This window comes from Miscanthus floridulus, chromosome 5, assembly GCF_019320115.1.
Source record: "Miscanthus floridulus cultivar M001 chromosome 5, ASM1932011v1, whole genome shotgun sequence".
In the NCBI taxonomy this organism is placed as follows: domain Eukaryota; kingdom Viridiplantae; phylum Streptophyta; class Magnoliopsida; order Poales; family Poaceae; genus Miscanthus; species Miscanthus floridulus.
In genome coordinates, this window is record NC_089584.1 from 7,219,012 (window position 1) to 7,232,758 (window position 13,747).

Consider the following 13,747-nt stretch of genomic DNA (forward strand, 5'->3'; position numbering starts at 1 on the left):
TTCGCCGCCTTAGCATCCTTTCGCTTCTTCTGCGCATCAGCGTGAGTGCGGTTAATCGCCCGCCGCCCCGTGTCCTCGGGAACGAGCGATGGAGAGGAGCACACGTCCCTTATCCCCTGAAGGAACGACAAACGCGCATAAGGAAACAAGGGATAAGGGGAGATTGAGGAGGCTCAGAGGCTACAGCGGCACTCGACTTACCAGCGAAAGGAACCCCCGCGACGGTCGCATCGCAAAGGGGGTCAAGTTGCCGCCCCTCAACTTCGCATCTACCGTCTCCCCCACCCGATGGAGAATTTCCTCGTCAGAGAGGGCGGAGGAGGACATCTAGGTGCCCTCAATGGGCTCACCCGGCTTCATCTCGAACAGCCGCCGCCGCCGAGCCATCAACGGCAGCACCCTCCGACGGTGGAAGGTGGCCACGACCACAGCTATGGTGAGGCCATGGCCCCGCAGCCTCGCCAGCCCCTACAGGAGCGGCTCCAGCTTTGGCTGGTCGACCTTCAGGACACCCCACTTCCATTTCTCTGGGCAACTCCCCACAATCCGCCCAGTGTAGGGGGGAAGTCCTCTGTCATCGTTGCAGAGGTAAAACCAACTCGTGTACCACCAGCGGTTGGAGGATGCGAGTTGGGCCGGGATGTAGAGGTGCAGGCGGTCCTGACGCACCTAGAGAGTGCAGCCTCCGGCCCTCGATGCCTTCCTCTTACCCGATGTGCCTGTTGGCTTGGTAGTATGCCCCGCCCGGAACAGGTGGAGCCACAACTCCCAATGGGGAGCGATCCCTAAATACCCCTCGCAGACGGCAACAAAGATAGCCGCCTGAGCGATGGAGTTGGGATTAAAATTGTGGAGCTCCACGCCATAGTAGTGCAGGAGCGCCTGCATGAATCGGTCCACTAGGACACCGAGGCCGCGCTCGTGGAAGGAGACAAAGCTCACGACGTAGCCGTCGCGGGGCCTCGGCTCTGGCTTGCCATACGGAGCAATCCACTCCGGCCTACTAGGGTCTATCACCGGGCGGAGGAGTCCACCGTCGACAAGCGACTGGAGCATCTCCTCGGTGACGTCCGACGGATCCCAAGGGTCTGCCTCGACAACGACGACGTTGCCGGCCATGGGTGCGATGGAGGAATCGGGTGCAGCGATGAGTTTTTCTCTCTCCCTCCCACGCTCTCACTTTTTTCTCGCTTTCTCCCTAGGCTCGCTCTTCTCTCCTCTTCTTCCCAGCACCCGTTGCTCTGGCGACGGCTCAACGGAGACGGTGCTAATGCAGGCAAGGTAAGATGAGGAGGGGTGAGACTCCTTGGGTATTTATGCTGGGAGGAGGTGAAACGAACGGACGACGAAATCGGGGAGGTTTTCCCCCCGTCCACCGTGGTTAACCACGAGCCAATTTCGTCGGCCCATGCGCCCATGTCTCCCGCATTAAAATGCGAGGACAGTTATGTCCCGTCCATCATGTCACGCTCGGCCACTATGGCAGTAGGCGTCGTTTCACCTCCCCATGAAACCGCCTCAAAAGGCGCGCCACCCGTTGCCGAGCCAATCGGGAAGATATTTCCCGCGGCCTGTTCCTTTCGTAGGAAGAAACCAGGCTCTGAGCCTATTACGATCCAAGGGTTCGAAGGCTGAACCCCAAAGGGTTTCGATAGCTGTCCAGGATAACAGAGTCAGGGGCGACTACGGGCGATCCTATACGGGGCCGAGGCCTAAGCAAGCAAAACGCTTGGGACGCCTAAAGTCGTGTCCGAGACCGGCAGGAAAGTATCAGAATGGGATCCCACCGTAGGGAGGCATCGAGCCACCGAGGCCCAGCGAACGGCCTCGGCACCCACTAGAGAAATCCTCTGGTACTCTTGGAGTGTGTCTATGGACCGCTAGCCATCCCCTAACGAATGGGGTTCGGACCTTCACTCGGACTACCCGATAATAGCTCACCAGAAGTGCCACCGCTCGTGCCCATCGAGGATAGCGAGGCACATTCCACCCCTCCTTCCGAACAAAAAGGAAGCACGAGGGTCGCATAAAAAGTTAGGGGAACCTCCGACGGCCTTCTCGCTCTATGCAGAGGCTAGGGGGCTCCTCCTACAAATATGCCGAGACCCCACGACCCAGGCTCGTGCCCAAAGGGGCCTCGGCAAACAAACCCTCACGTGCGAGGGGCGTATAAAAAGCCAGGGGAACTCCCGATGGCCCTCTCACATAGAGGCTAGGGACTCTTCCTGCAACCTTGCCGAGACCAGAATGGGCTCGGTAAACAAACCCTACGTCCATACGAAAAGGACATGTGAAGGTCAGATGAAAGGGCCAGGACACCCAAGACAAAGACAAACGGTCCAAAACCGCGCTAGAAGACACGCTACAAACACGATAAAGGGCACCGAGCCCGTTACGGTCTAGGGGTTCGAAGGCTGGGCCTCCAAGAGGTTTTGATAGCCGCCCTAGGGCAACAGAGTCAGGGACGACATCGGGGTGAGCCTACGAATGGCCCAGGCCCGAGCGAACGGTCGCTCGGGGCGTCCTAAGTCATGTCCGAGACCGGCGGGGAAATATCCGAATGGGATCCCACCGTAGGGAGGCACTGAGCCACCGAGGCCAGCGAACGGCCTCGACACCCACTAGAGAAACCCCCTGGTACTCTTGGAGTGCATCTCTGGACCGCTAGCCATCCCCTAGCGAACGGGGCTCGGGCCTCCACTCGGACTACCCGCTAATAGCTCACCAAAAGTGTCCACACTCGTGCCCATCGAGGGTAGCCTGGCACATTCCACCCCTTCTTCTGAGCGAAAGGAAGCGTGAGGATCATACCCAAAGTCAGGGGACCCCTGACGAACCTCTCGCTCCGTGCAGAGGCTAGAGGCCTTTTTCCTGCAGCCTCGTCGAGACCCCCGCAACCCGAACTTGCGCTTGGGGGCTCGGCAAATACAATAAGAACTACTCGTTTAGACGCAAAAATGAAGAAAGCTCCTGGAGGAGTAACTCTACTCCTCCAGGGGCTCGAGGGCTACACCCGGCGGGTGCGCTCGCGTGCACCCATCGGAACCTAAAAAAATAAACCCTAATTCCTATGGGGCAGGTATAAAACAAGCCTCGGCAAACCCTCAGGGGGAGTGCACGCACTCCCCCTGAGGCTCGGGGGCTACTGTCGGGTACCTTAGAACAAGGTACCCCAAGCAAACATCGAAAGGGTCGCTAAAGTCCCATCTAAAAAATAAAAACTAGAAGGTAAGTCATGGGCCCCTCACCCGCCATGACCGAGCCCACTAGGTCCTCCCCCTCCTCGCCTCGAGCCTTGAGCAGGAGGTCTTGGCATCCTGACGCAAACTCCGCTTCGTGCGAGGCTCTCCAGGGAAGGCCTCGGCAGAGAACGTCGTCTCCGCCTCGCTCGAGGCTCTCCAGGGAAGGCCTCGGTAGGGAACACCGTCTCCGCCTCGCCCGAGGCTCTCCACAGAAGGCCTCGGCAGGAGGTGCATTCTTCGTATCGCGCGAGGCCTCTCGCGCGAGGCCTCGGCAAGGAGCCTGATCTCCGTCTCGTGCGAGGCCTCATTCTCTGTGTCGCTCGAGGCCGGCTCATCCGCAGCCCGTCGCCCCCCGCCTCAGTCGACCCTCCCGATAGCGCGTCACGTCTCATTAATACTTCAACCACTCCCGCAATCTCAGCCGGACGGTGGCTCAATGCCACAGAATGGCCGACGCGACCTGAGGTCGCATCAGCGCCATACCGGCCGGGACAGGGCACGGCGGGGATTACCGGCCACTGTGTCCTAACACTGTGTTCACGATCAGCGCCATACCGGCTGGGATAGGGTACGACGGGGATTACCGGCCACTGTGTCCTAACGCTGTACCCACGATCAGTCACCCGCTCAAGGCCTCGGCACTATACACTAGGGCCTCGGCGATCTTAGGGTTCGTGCCTGCTGAGACCCCCCCCCCCACCGTAGTGCAAGCCTCGGCACCGACCAAGTCTCGGCCTCGCGCACAATCCGTCCACAGTGGCTTGCACGTTCGCCGCCGCGTCCACTCCGAGGCATTCCCGGGGCTCCCACGACGCACAGGATCTGATGGGACAACCACGCCGCCCTAATACTCCAAGGACGGACCACTCCTACGACCACACCGCCACAGGAACAGGCCACAGGGCTCGGACGTGCCACCCCTATTGGCATGATGCCGTATAGTAATACATGTACTGTCCTTGTCCTCCCTTCAACTATAAAAGGAGAGGACTTGGGCCACTTAGGGAGGAAAAAGGACACTTGGTAACACACACGCACACATTCCAGCCGCTTAAGGGCAACGTCTCAGATGGCCCACAGGACACCCTGCTGAGACCTGGGACTAGTTCCTTATCATCCTCAGCTTGTAACCCCCTACTACGAGCACTTCGGTGCAAGGAATACAAGTTCGATCTCTCAGACTGGACGTAGGGCACCGATTGCCCGAACCAGTATAAATCTTGTGTCTCTTTGCATCACCATCCGGAATCGGGAGCACGCAGAACAAATTCACTAGTCGGTTGAGGACCCCCGGTCTGAAACACCGTCAGACCTTTCATCAGGTAGCACAGTGCAGTGCGGGCGTCGGTCGTGGGCACAGTGTTGAGCATAGCGGTCGGTAACCCCTGCCCTGTCCTGTCCCGGACGGCATGGCGTCGATGTGACTCACGTCGCGTCGGCCACTCTGCTGTGTCGAGCCGTCATTCGGTAGATATCGCGGGAGCGGTTGGGCACGTTGGTTGGACGTGACGTTCTGTCAGAGAAATCGGTCGAGGCGGAGGTGATGGGGTTGTTGCCGAGCCCCGCCTTGGACGAGGCAGAGAATCGGTTCTCCGTCCGAGGCCTTACGAGCCGGCCTCGAGCGAGACGGAGAATCGGCAACCCGTCCGAGGCCTTCCGGGTGGGGCCTCGGGCGAGTTGGAGAATCGGTTCCCTGTCCGAGGCCCTACGTGCGAGGCCTCGAGCGAGACGGAGAATCGGTTCCCAGTCCAAGGCCCTACGTGCGAGACCTCGAGCGAGGCGGAGAATCGGTAGCCTCAGACAAGGTGGTTAGCCAGTAGTTGTCTCTTGGCTTTGATTTTTAAAGGGTCTAAGCGATTTTTTCGGCTCTTGCTTAGCGGACCCTTTTTTATAGTACCCGACAGAACTAAACACGTGCTAAGACAAGCTACTTACGTATCGTACTGTAGTGCGTTTTCCCATATGAACAAAGAAGAGAAGGTTAGGCTATGTTTAGTTCCTAAAATTTTTCCAAAAAAGTGCTACAGTAGCTATTACATTGAATCTTACGATACGTGCATGGAGCATTAAATGTAGACGAAAAAACTAATTGCATAGTTTAGTTGGAAATCGCGAGACGAACGTTTTGAGCCTAAAGGCAGTCCCAATGGTGTATTGATGATGGTTTCTATCCTCATTAAATGACGTGCCACGTAGGCAAAACGCTGACATGACAACGTAATTAACGAAGAAAGAGAGCAAAAATCCTAGAAATTATTTCCTCACGAAGAAATCAGGCCTTCTCTTGACTCAATGCACCAAGAAACCATAAAATCGTTATTGGGGAGAAACCATCAGTTTCGAGGGAGCTCGTGGCGCACTTCCATTAAAGGAAGAAGATAGATTTAGAAAAGAGAAAGAGAAAATAATTATTACTCATAAAAATCATGGATTGGAAAACAATATTTTTTTAATGTGGTATCCTATGTTATAGAAACTACTAGTTTTATTTATTGGGACTACCCTAATTAATTTATGATTAAACATTAATTGTTAGATAAAAACAAAAATAATACGGTAGATAAATTTCTAAATTTCACGAACTAAATACGGCATTGGCGTTAGGCAGTGAGTGACATGGTCTTTAAAAAAGTTTAGGTGCCCTGCCCACCTCGAATCGACTACTCGCACAGCGGCACAGGGGGTCGCGGCTGCCATGGGATGCTGCTGGCGAGGACAGGGCCCTGTTTAGATTACCTCTAAATTCTAATTTTTTTTACTCTCTCTTCGTTACATCAATTTTTAAACATATACATAGAACATTAAATATAGATAAAAAAAACTAATTGCATAGTTTAGTTGTAAATCACGAGACGAATCTTTTGAGTCTAGTTAGTTTATGATCGGACAAAATTTATCTAATACAAACGAAACATACTACGGTATCTAAATTGTAAAAATTTACAATCGGAAGGCCCAGAGCACTTTCGTTCGCAGCAGGGGTCGTGTCGTGTGTGAACAGGAACAAGCATGAAAACAACAGGGAACCGACCAGACATTGAGGAGAGTTTTACCTGTGTACCATTAAAAAAGATGGCCCTTACCTGCAGGCCACTAAAAAGTTCGGGCGCACCTAGGTGTCATGCACGTAAGTTTTTTTGCCTTCCAAATCATTCCGTCCACTTTCATCTCTAACGGTGTCAAACTGCTGCATAAAAAGTCCAAACTGACCTTAGTTCTGAGCACCACGCAAAAATTTGTCGTTCCTCTTGTGCCACTGACTTCTGCAGGACCTGAACGTGGACTCCGGCTGCTGATGCGCATGCCACTGACATGTGAGCCCTGCATGCCTTAGGCCACTGACCCGTGAGCCCTCCACGCAGTCCGCTAGCCAGAAGAGTAGACGACTGAGAAGATAGCTAGCAGAGTCACTCACTCACGTTAACTTGCATCTCAAACTTGCACAAATTTACAATCCATCTTACATAATTCAACAAAATCTTAAAAAAAATTGAAAATAAAAAACATGACAATAACATTTCTGGTGACAAATAAAAAATCTGAAAAAAACAGCAACGAGCTCGCCTCCGGGCGTCGACGGCGCGCACGGCATATTCGTGTCCAGCGGCATCAGTGGGTTCGGCTACGGCGTCGTCGTGTCCAGCGATCCTCCTTGTGATCACCACCGTCACGCTCGCCATCTACTTCTGCACCCGCACGTCCATGCCTGTGTCCACTGCCGCGCCACGGCCATGACATGGAGCGGGCCAGCGGGGCATCGACGAGGCGACGTTCCCGGCGGTGGCCCAGCGCGGCCACCACGAGCGGCTCGGACGCCTCGGTGCCACACTTGTCGAGGGCCCACGCGGCGTCCACCGCATCGGAGACGGTGGCCTCGGCAGCTCCTACGACGGCGCCCACCCCTCGGGAGACATCGAGCGGGAGGTCAAGCTCAGCAACTACCGCGGCGTGACGCTGGCTGTCCCTTCGCACAACTAGGAACAGGTGTTCGCCTTCTCAAGGGAGACCATCCAGTCGTCATTCGTCGAGGTGTATGTGCACGGCGCAAGCTGTCAGTGACCCCGGCCACGGTCTTCGCCGGGTTGCTGCATGGTCTTCGCTGCGCCGAGAATCCCGGGCGGGATGAGGAGCTGCTGTTGCAGGTACGGCGCTGCGCTGCGAGCGCCCGCCTATACCGCGCCTGCTACCAGGGCGCAGGCCACGACAACACCGAAGGCGGCCCCCAACGCGAGGATGTAGACCAAGGCGAGCGGGGTGCCCTTGGGCCCGCGCCCCGAACGCCATGCCGACGACGAGTCCGAGCTAGATGCAGGCGAGCACGGGCAGCGCCTTCACCGAGAGCGCGACGCCGAGGAACACGCAGAGCGGGAGGAAGGCTGCGCGGCTAGGAGCCGGCCACGGGACGGCAAGCTCCAACAGCAGCACGAAGCCCGGCGCCGCGAGGAACGACGGCCACGCTGCACGGCCTCGCAACACCGCCCCTGCGCTAGCTCCCTTCGCGACGGCCAGGCCTCACCCTGCACCATACCGTCCACGCGACGCCATCGCCCTTCCCGGCCTCGCCCGGCCTGCTCCATCCCTGCCCTAGCTTCGCCTCGCCCCTCTCTAGCACAGCGCCGTCGTCGGCCATCTTATCCCCTCCGCCATCGACCCCGCTCATCCCCTCCGCCGGATTTGCTCACGGCGCTCCTTGGGCGAGCGCGAGCCCAGCCACCGCCCGACGCGCGCCCCAGCCACCGCCACTTGGGCGAGCGCACGGCGAGCATGGAGAGGGGCAGGCGGACGTGCAGAGGTATTGGGAGAGAGAGGGGTAGTTTGGACATCTTCATTGACCGGGCCCACACGTCAAGGTAGCTAAACGGTGAAAATTGGATGGGAGGTGGATGGAATGGTCTAGGAGAAAAAAAAAAGTTACGTGTATGACATCTGAGTGCGCCTAAACTTTTTAGTAGCCTGTAGGTAAGGGCCATTTTTTTTAATGGTACACAGGTAAAACTCTCGACATTGAGAGCAATGACAGTACTAAGCATTTCCATTCATCCATTGATCGCTACGACTAATCTCTGCATTCCATTTGCAAAGCAGGAGCGGACGAGACGAGACGAGACGAGACCATTACCAGACACCAGTCCGCCCACACCACACCACACCACAACAATCCATCGCAGAGCAGAGGACGACTGAGAGCGACGGAGCGAGCCGCGCCAAAACGAACCACCCCCTGGTTTTCCCATCCCACTGTACAGTACAAGCGTCCAAAAAAGGCTACAGCCACAGCCACAGCCACAGCCAGCGAGCCAAGCCACCCCTGCTTCGCTGCTGCTACAGAGCTGCGCTACGACGACTAGTGTCACTAGGCTATGCTAGCCATCTACTCCTCCCGTCCTACGGCTGTGCTACAGCACCCCCTCCAGCAGGGCCCCGCAGGTGAGCAGCCGGGCCAGCCACTCCTCGTCGGCGGGCTCGCCGGCGCCCCCCATCCCCACGTCGACGGCCGGTGCAGGGAGGACCGGCTGCGGCTCCGGCTCCGGCTCCGGCCACGGCCACGGCACGGGCGGCGGGGGCGGCGCGCCGGCGCGGGTGTCGACGGAGGCCATCACGGTGGACGCCGCGGCGGAGAAGGACGGCCCGCAGCTCTCCTCGTTGCCGTTGATGGTCACGAACCCCGGCGGCGGCGAAGGCGGGGCGTTGCCCATGATCTCCGCCTCCAGCCACCGCATCACCTCCGCCACGGCCTCCTCCGCGATGCCCTCGTACCGCCCGTCCTCGCCGTCCTCGCCCAGCAGCTCCTTGCCGTACACGGCCCCAGCGGCTCCCTCGCCCTCCGCCGCCTCCTCGACGACCCTCTTCCGCTTCCGCGCCGCGCCGCCGGCCTCCGCCGCCTCCTGGACCTCGCCCTCCATGATGCCCCCGCGCTGCAAGTGCAACCGCCGGCCCGCACTGCACGGCAGCGGAACTGGACACCGGAATGACCGGACTTAGAGAGGGAGAGAGGCAAGCGGGTAGTTGGCTGGGGGATCGCGGCCGGGTCGGCGCTGCTTGTCACGATAGGCCACACGGCTACCGCCTGGCGGCCTGGGGGTTTATATAGGCCCCGGCCGCGACGTGGCTGCGCGCCCCGTGCCGTCGGATCCGCTTGTACGCGAGACGTGCCGACGCGGGATGGGAGAAACGGACGCTCCCGCTCTCGCACGGCCGGGGGCCACATCCGTCCGCTAGCGCTTTGGCTCTCGGAACTCGCGCCGCGCTTTTCTTTGCTCTTGTTTCTTCTTCGGGGGCCCGCTCGCCAGGGAGAGAGGGGTAGATATAGGAAGAGGAGGTGTCGCTGTCAGTGTCACGAGACGACAAGCGCGAGTCTTGTGGCGCCGCTGACCAGACAAGACCGGGACCGGACCGGACCGGCACCGGCGCCACATCGAAGTGTCGACGACGAGGACTGCTGTAGTAGTCGTGTCGTGTGTGGCCTGTGGACTGCGGTGCGGGTGGGTGCGTGCCAGTTGGGCCGGCGCGGCGCGGCGCGGCGCTCGCCGAAAATAGGAGGCGTGCCCGGCCGGGGGCCGGGGGCCGGGGCAGGTGGGCAAAAGTAATGGCGGGTTGGCGCGTCGCAGCAAGAAACGCCCCGCCCCCATCACCGTCCACCAAACCTTCGTTTCGAATACTGAGCGGCCGAGGGGTACATGCACAGGAGGCACAGGCACAGAAAATTGATGCCACAGCTTGCACAACAGATCCGTTTCCAGGCAAGTATTGCCTGCAGAGTAGCAGTGCGGTGCCCCTGGTTTTGACCGCCCCCGGACGGAGACGGACGGCCTGGGAAGGGAACGTCGACGTCGTCCAGGTCAGAGAAGGTCCGTCCGTCCATCCATCCAACCACCGCGCCCACTCCACTCCACTCCCGGCCGGCGAGGTCGGTCGGTCACGCTCGATCAGATCGACGACGAGACCTCAAGGATCGTCCGGGAAACCGACGCGCCAGTTCGGTTCAAGTTCACACAACTGGGGCGCACGCACATGGGGCCATGGCACACGGCGCTTCGTTTCTTCTTTTTTCCTTTCCTTTCCTTTTCTTTCCGCGGCGAAATTCTTCTCTTCTTTTTCCGCTTTGTGTGAAACACTCAAGCTCGTCGCAGCATAATCGATCCGCTTTACGCTTGCGTTCACATCTACTACTAGCTGTTACAGTGTGTGCTCTGTCTCACTCTACCTGCCGCCGTGGCGCCCCGCGCCGACTGAATCGGGACCGTGTCGGTGTGACGCGGCAGGTCGTCGTCTTCTACTCCAAGTCTCCAGCCTACGGTCATCTCGTCTGACGTGCCGATCCCATGGCGTACGCGGATTGTGCGGCCGCTTGCGCGTCCGGGGCCCGGAGGATATGGGCATCTTCCAAGACGGAAACGGGCGGCGGCACAACCCAACGAGAAACCGACGAACGGCCTGATCGGTAACGACGACCGACGCGGCTACCAGATTGTATCGCCATTTTGCTATCGACCTGCTAGCACAGGACGTCTGATTCAAGGCGCTAGCGTTCGAACGGAGCCCGTATAATGAGCGAGCGAGCATTCTAACAGGCTCGCGAACAAGCGCCCTAGCTGTGGGCCTGCACCGTCTCGGCTGTCGATCGCGCCGCCCTAGATGTCGGCGGCGGCCCCAGCTATTTTCCATATACATTCCATGTACATATCTCGATCTATTTTTGAAACATCTAATTACAGCATTCAAAACATGAAACGTGAAACACTTGAAACAAGCGTTTGAAACCCTTGCTAAAACGTCTGAAAACACTTGAAAATCATTTCAAACATATGTAAACACTTACAACATACGTATTAAACACCTTAAAACATGAAACGTATGCTTGCAACATGAATGTATATGCAACATCTTGATAAAACATTTGCAACATACGTCTGGAACAGATTAAACATTTAGAACATACACTTAAAATATACGTGCATAGCAATTCCAACCGTGCAACATCCTGATAGACTTTTGCAACATCGATATACAAAGCAACATACATATAAAATATCTGAAACACTTGAAACATGCTCTTGCAACATGCGCTTTCAGCAAATCCAGACAAGCGAGCGGGCGTAGCACTGCACAGCGAGATCCGGCGCAAGGCGCCATGAAGGAGGATGGCAGTGGGCAGGCGGTGCCCCCGCCGTGCGGCACCCGCAGTGGAGGCCGTAACGTCGATCGGGCAGGCGTGGCCTCTTGCAGCGAGGCGCCCCCACGCCGGAGATGGTCGCAGCGGGCGGGTGTCGTGCCCGCAGCGAGGGTCCCTGTTGGTGTTTCGAGTAAACACCAACGAGTAAATTTGTATTATTGCGCGTCTGGCCCGGATGGTGTGCTAAGAGGACACGATGTTTATACTGGTTTGGGCGGAATATCCCTCCATCTAGTTCGTTACTTGTTGTTCGTGTTACTAGCATTGAAAAGTTCATAGTAGGGGTTACAAACAGTCGAGAGAGGGACTGGTCCTAAGTCTCTAGTGATGTGTGTTGTGATGAGTTCGAGCTTGAACATGTTCGGATGCTGGCTCCGTGGTCTGAACCGATGTGCATTGGGTCGCTTGTTCGATGCCCCTTAGTGGGATGCCCTGCCTTCTCTTTTATAGACCAAGGGAAAGCACGGGTTACAACAGAAGAAAAGAGAAGAACGAGAAGGAGAGAAAGTCCTTCAGGGTTGCCGGTCCTTTCCTTTTCTTTGTGCGGGCCCCGCTGACATGGCCGGTGGTGACAGGGATAGCCCCACGTCGGCGCCTGTCCGCCTGATGATGCCATGCCCCGGTGTTGTCAGCGGGTCGTGACGTTTCATCCTGCCCCAGTGGGCGACACGACAACCCAGCGTGCTGATCATCGACCATACAGGAAGTAGGCAGCAAGTGACCACGCGCCCAACACTGTAGGCGATGTGAGTCCTCCAGAATTACATGTTGCGGGGACGGGTCGTGTTGAGACGTGACTCCTCCCTGCACGACACTAGAAGTTTGACCTTGGGTTGTACTTTCTGGCCCGTAGTGGTTGGCGGCGACGTGAGCTTCCGTCAGGAGCCATGCCCGAGGGATCGGGCGAGGCGAGCTAACCCTCAGACGTTGGGTGGGGCGGAGTCGGCCTTCAAACATCAGGCGAGATGTAGTCCACCCTTAGACATCGTGCGAGGAGGAGCCAACGCTCAGACGTCGGGCGAGGCGAAGCCAGCCTGCAGACGTTGGGCGAGGCAAAGTCCGCCCTCAGACATCGAGAGAGGCAAAGCCTGCCCTCAGACATCGGGTGAGGCGGAGCCAGCCCTCAAACGTCAAGCGAGGTGGAGTTAGCCCTTAGACATCGGGTGGGGCAGAGTCTGCCCTCAGACGTTGGGCGAGGCGGAGCCATCCCTCAGACATCGAGCAAGGCGGAGTCCACCCTCAGACGTCGGGCGAGACGGAGCCAGCCCTCAGACGTCAAGAGAGGCGGAGTCAACCCTCAGACGTCGGGCGAGGCGGAGTCTGCCCTCAGATGTTGGACGAGGCGAAGCCCGTCCTCGGGGGTCGGACGAGGCAGAGCCCAACCCTCGGGGGTCAGGTGAGATGGAGCCCGCAGCCTCAGTATCCACCGAAGCGGAGCCCACCCTCGGGGTTTGGACGAGGCGGAGCCCAGCAAGAGGTGTAATCATACTCTTGACCGCTCGGATGAATCAACATTGATGGTTATTAGCTCATCCTCTTTGAGTACCCTAGTATTGGTCCCCGACAGTAGCCCCCAAGCCCTCGGGCGATTCGGGAAGAATCACGTGGGAGATTTTTTGACTTGCTAGTGGGTGTGCGCGAGCACACCCGGTGGGTGTAGCCCTCGAGCCTATGGAGGAGTAGAATACTCCTTCGGAGGTTTTTCCGAAAGAGAGGACTCGGAGGGCCCTAACCTTCTTTTGTCGCCCACAGTGTGGATGGTGATTCCTTCTTGCCGAGGTCAAACCCTTCACGGGTATGGCCATGAGATTTGGTGGTTCGTTAGCTGGATAGTTCGATTGGGGTCCCAACATTCTGTTCATGAGGATCCGGCTAGGGTCGGCCTGGCTGAGCCTGTCGATGTTTTATCACCGATAGCCTGCCACGGGGGTACCCGGGATAGTTGTTTGGGCTTCGACGAATAGTGGAACTCGGCGGTCACGTAAAGAGACTCACGATTTATACTGGTTTGGGCCCTTGACTTGGTCGAGTAATAACCTTACGTCCAGTTTGGCGTTAGCCTATTTGCGTCATGTTGCTTTGAGTATTGGGTGTGTTCAGTCGTTTACAAGGGATATCCTCACCAGCCCTTTATAGTCCAGGTGCTAAGAGGAGTTGTTTGTGTTCTACTTAGATACAAGGTTAGGGTCCTAAGGTATGCTTCGGGCGCCTTTCCTTGTATAGTCCGAATTGGAGTTTTGGTCTGGCACGTTGCTTTGCTCCGTGTTCTTCTTGGTGATTGGGCTATGGGCCTTGTTACCATGGTCCACTTCCCTATAGTACAGTCTATGGG

General features: G+C 57.4%; 1 protein-coding gene across 1 annotated transcript; it reads right to left on the reverse strand.

The window, feature by feature from the left end:
- Window positions 1-7,474: 7,474 nt before the first annotated feature.
- LOC136451435 (uncharacterized) lies at window positions 7,475-9,310 on the reverse strand. The gene has a single exon (XM_066452138.1). The coding sequence runs from the start codon at window positions 9,143-9,145 to the stop codon at window positions 8,639-8,641; it is 507 nt and encodes a 168-aa protein (XP_066308235.1). The 5' UTR covers window positions 9,146-9,310; the 3' UTR covers window positions 7,475-8,638.
- Between the last annotated feature and the right edge of the window lie 4,437 nt (window positions 9,311-13,747).

Coding starts and splice junctions, on each gene's coding strand:
- LOC136451435 (XM_066452138.1), bottom strand. CDS start 9,145: ATGGAGGGCGAGGTCCAGGAGGCGGCGGAGGCCGGCGGCGCGGCGCGG.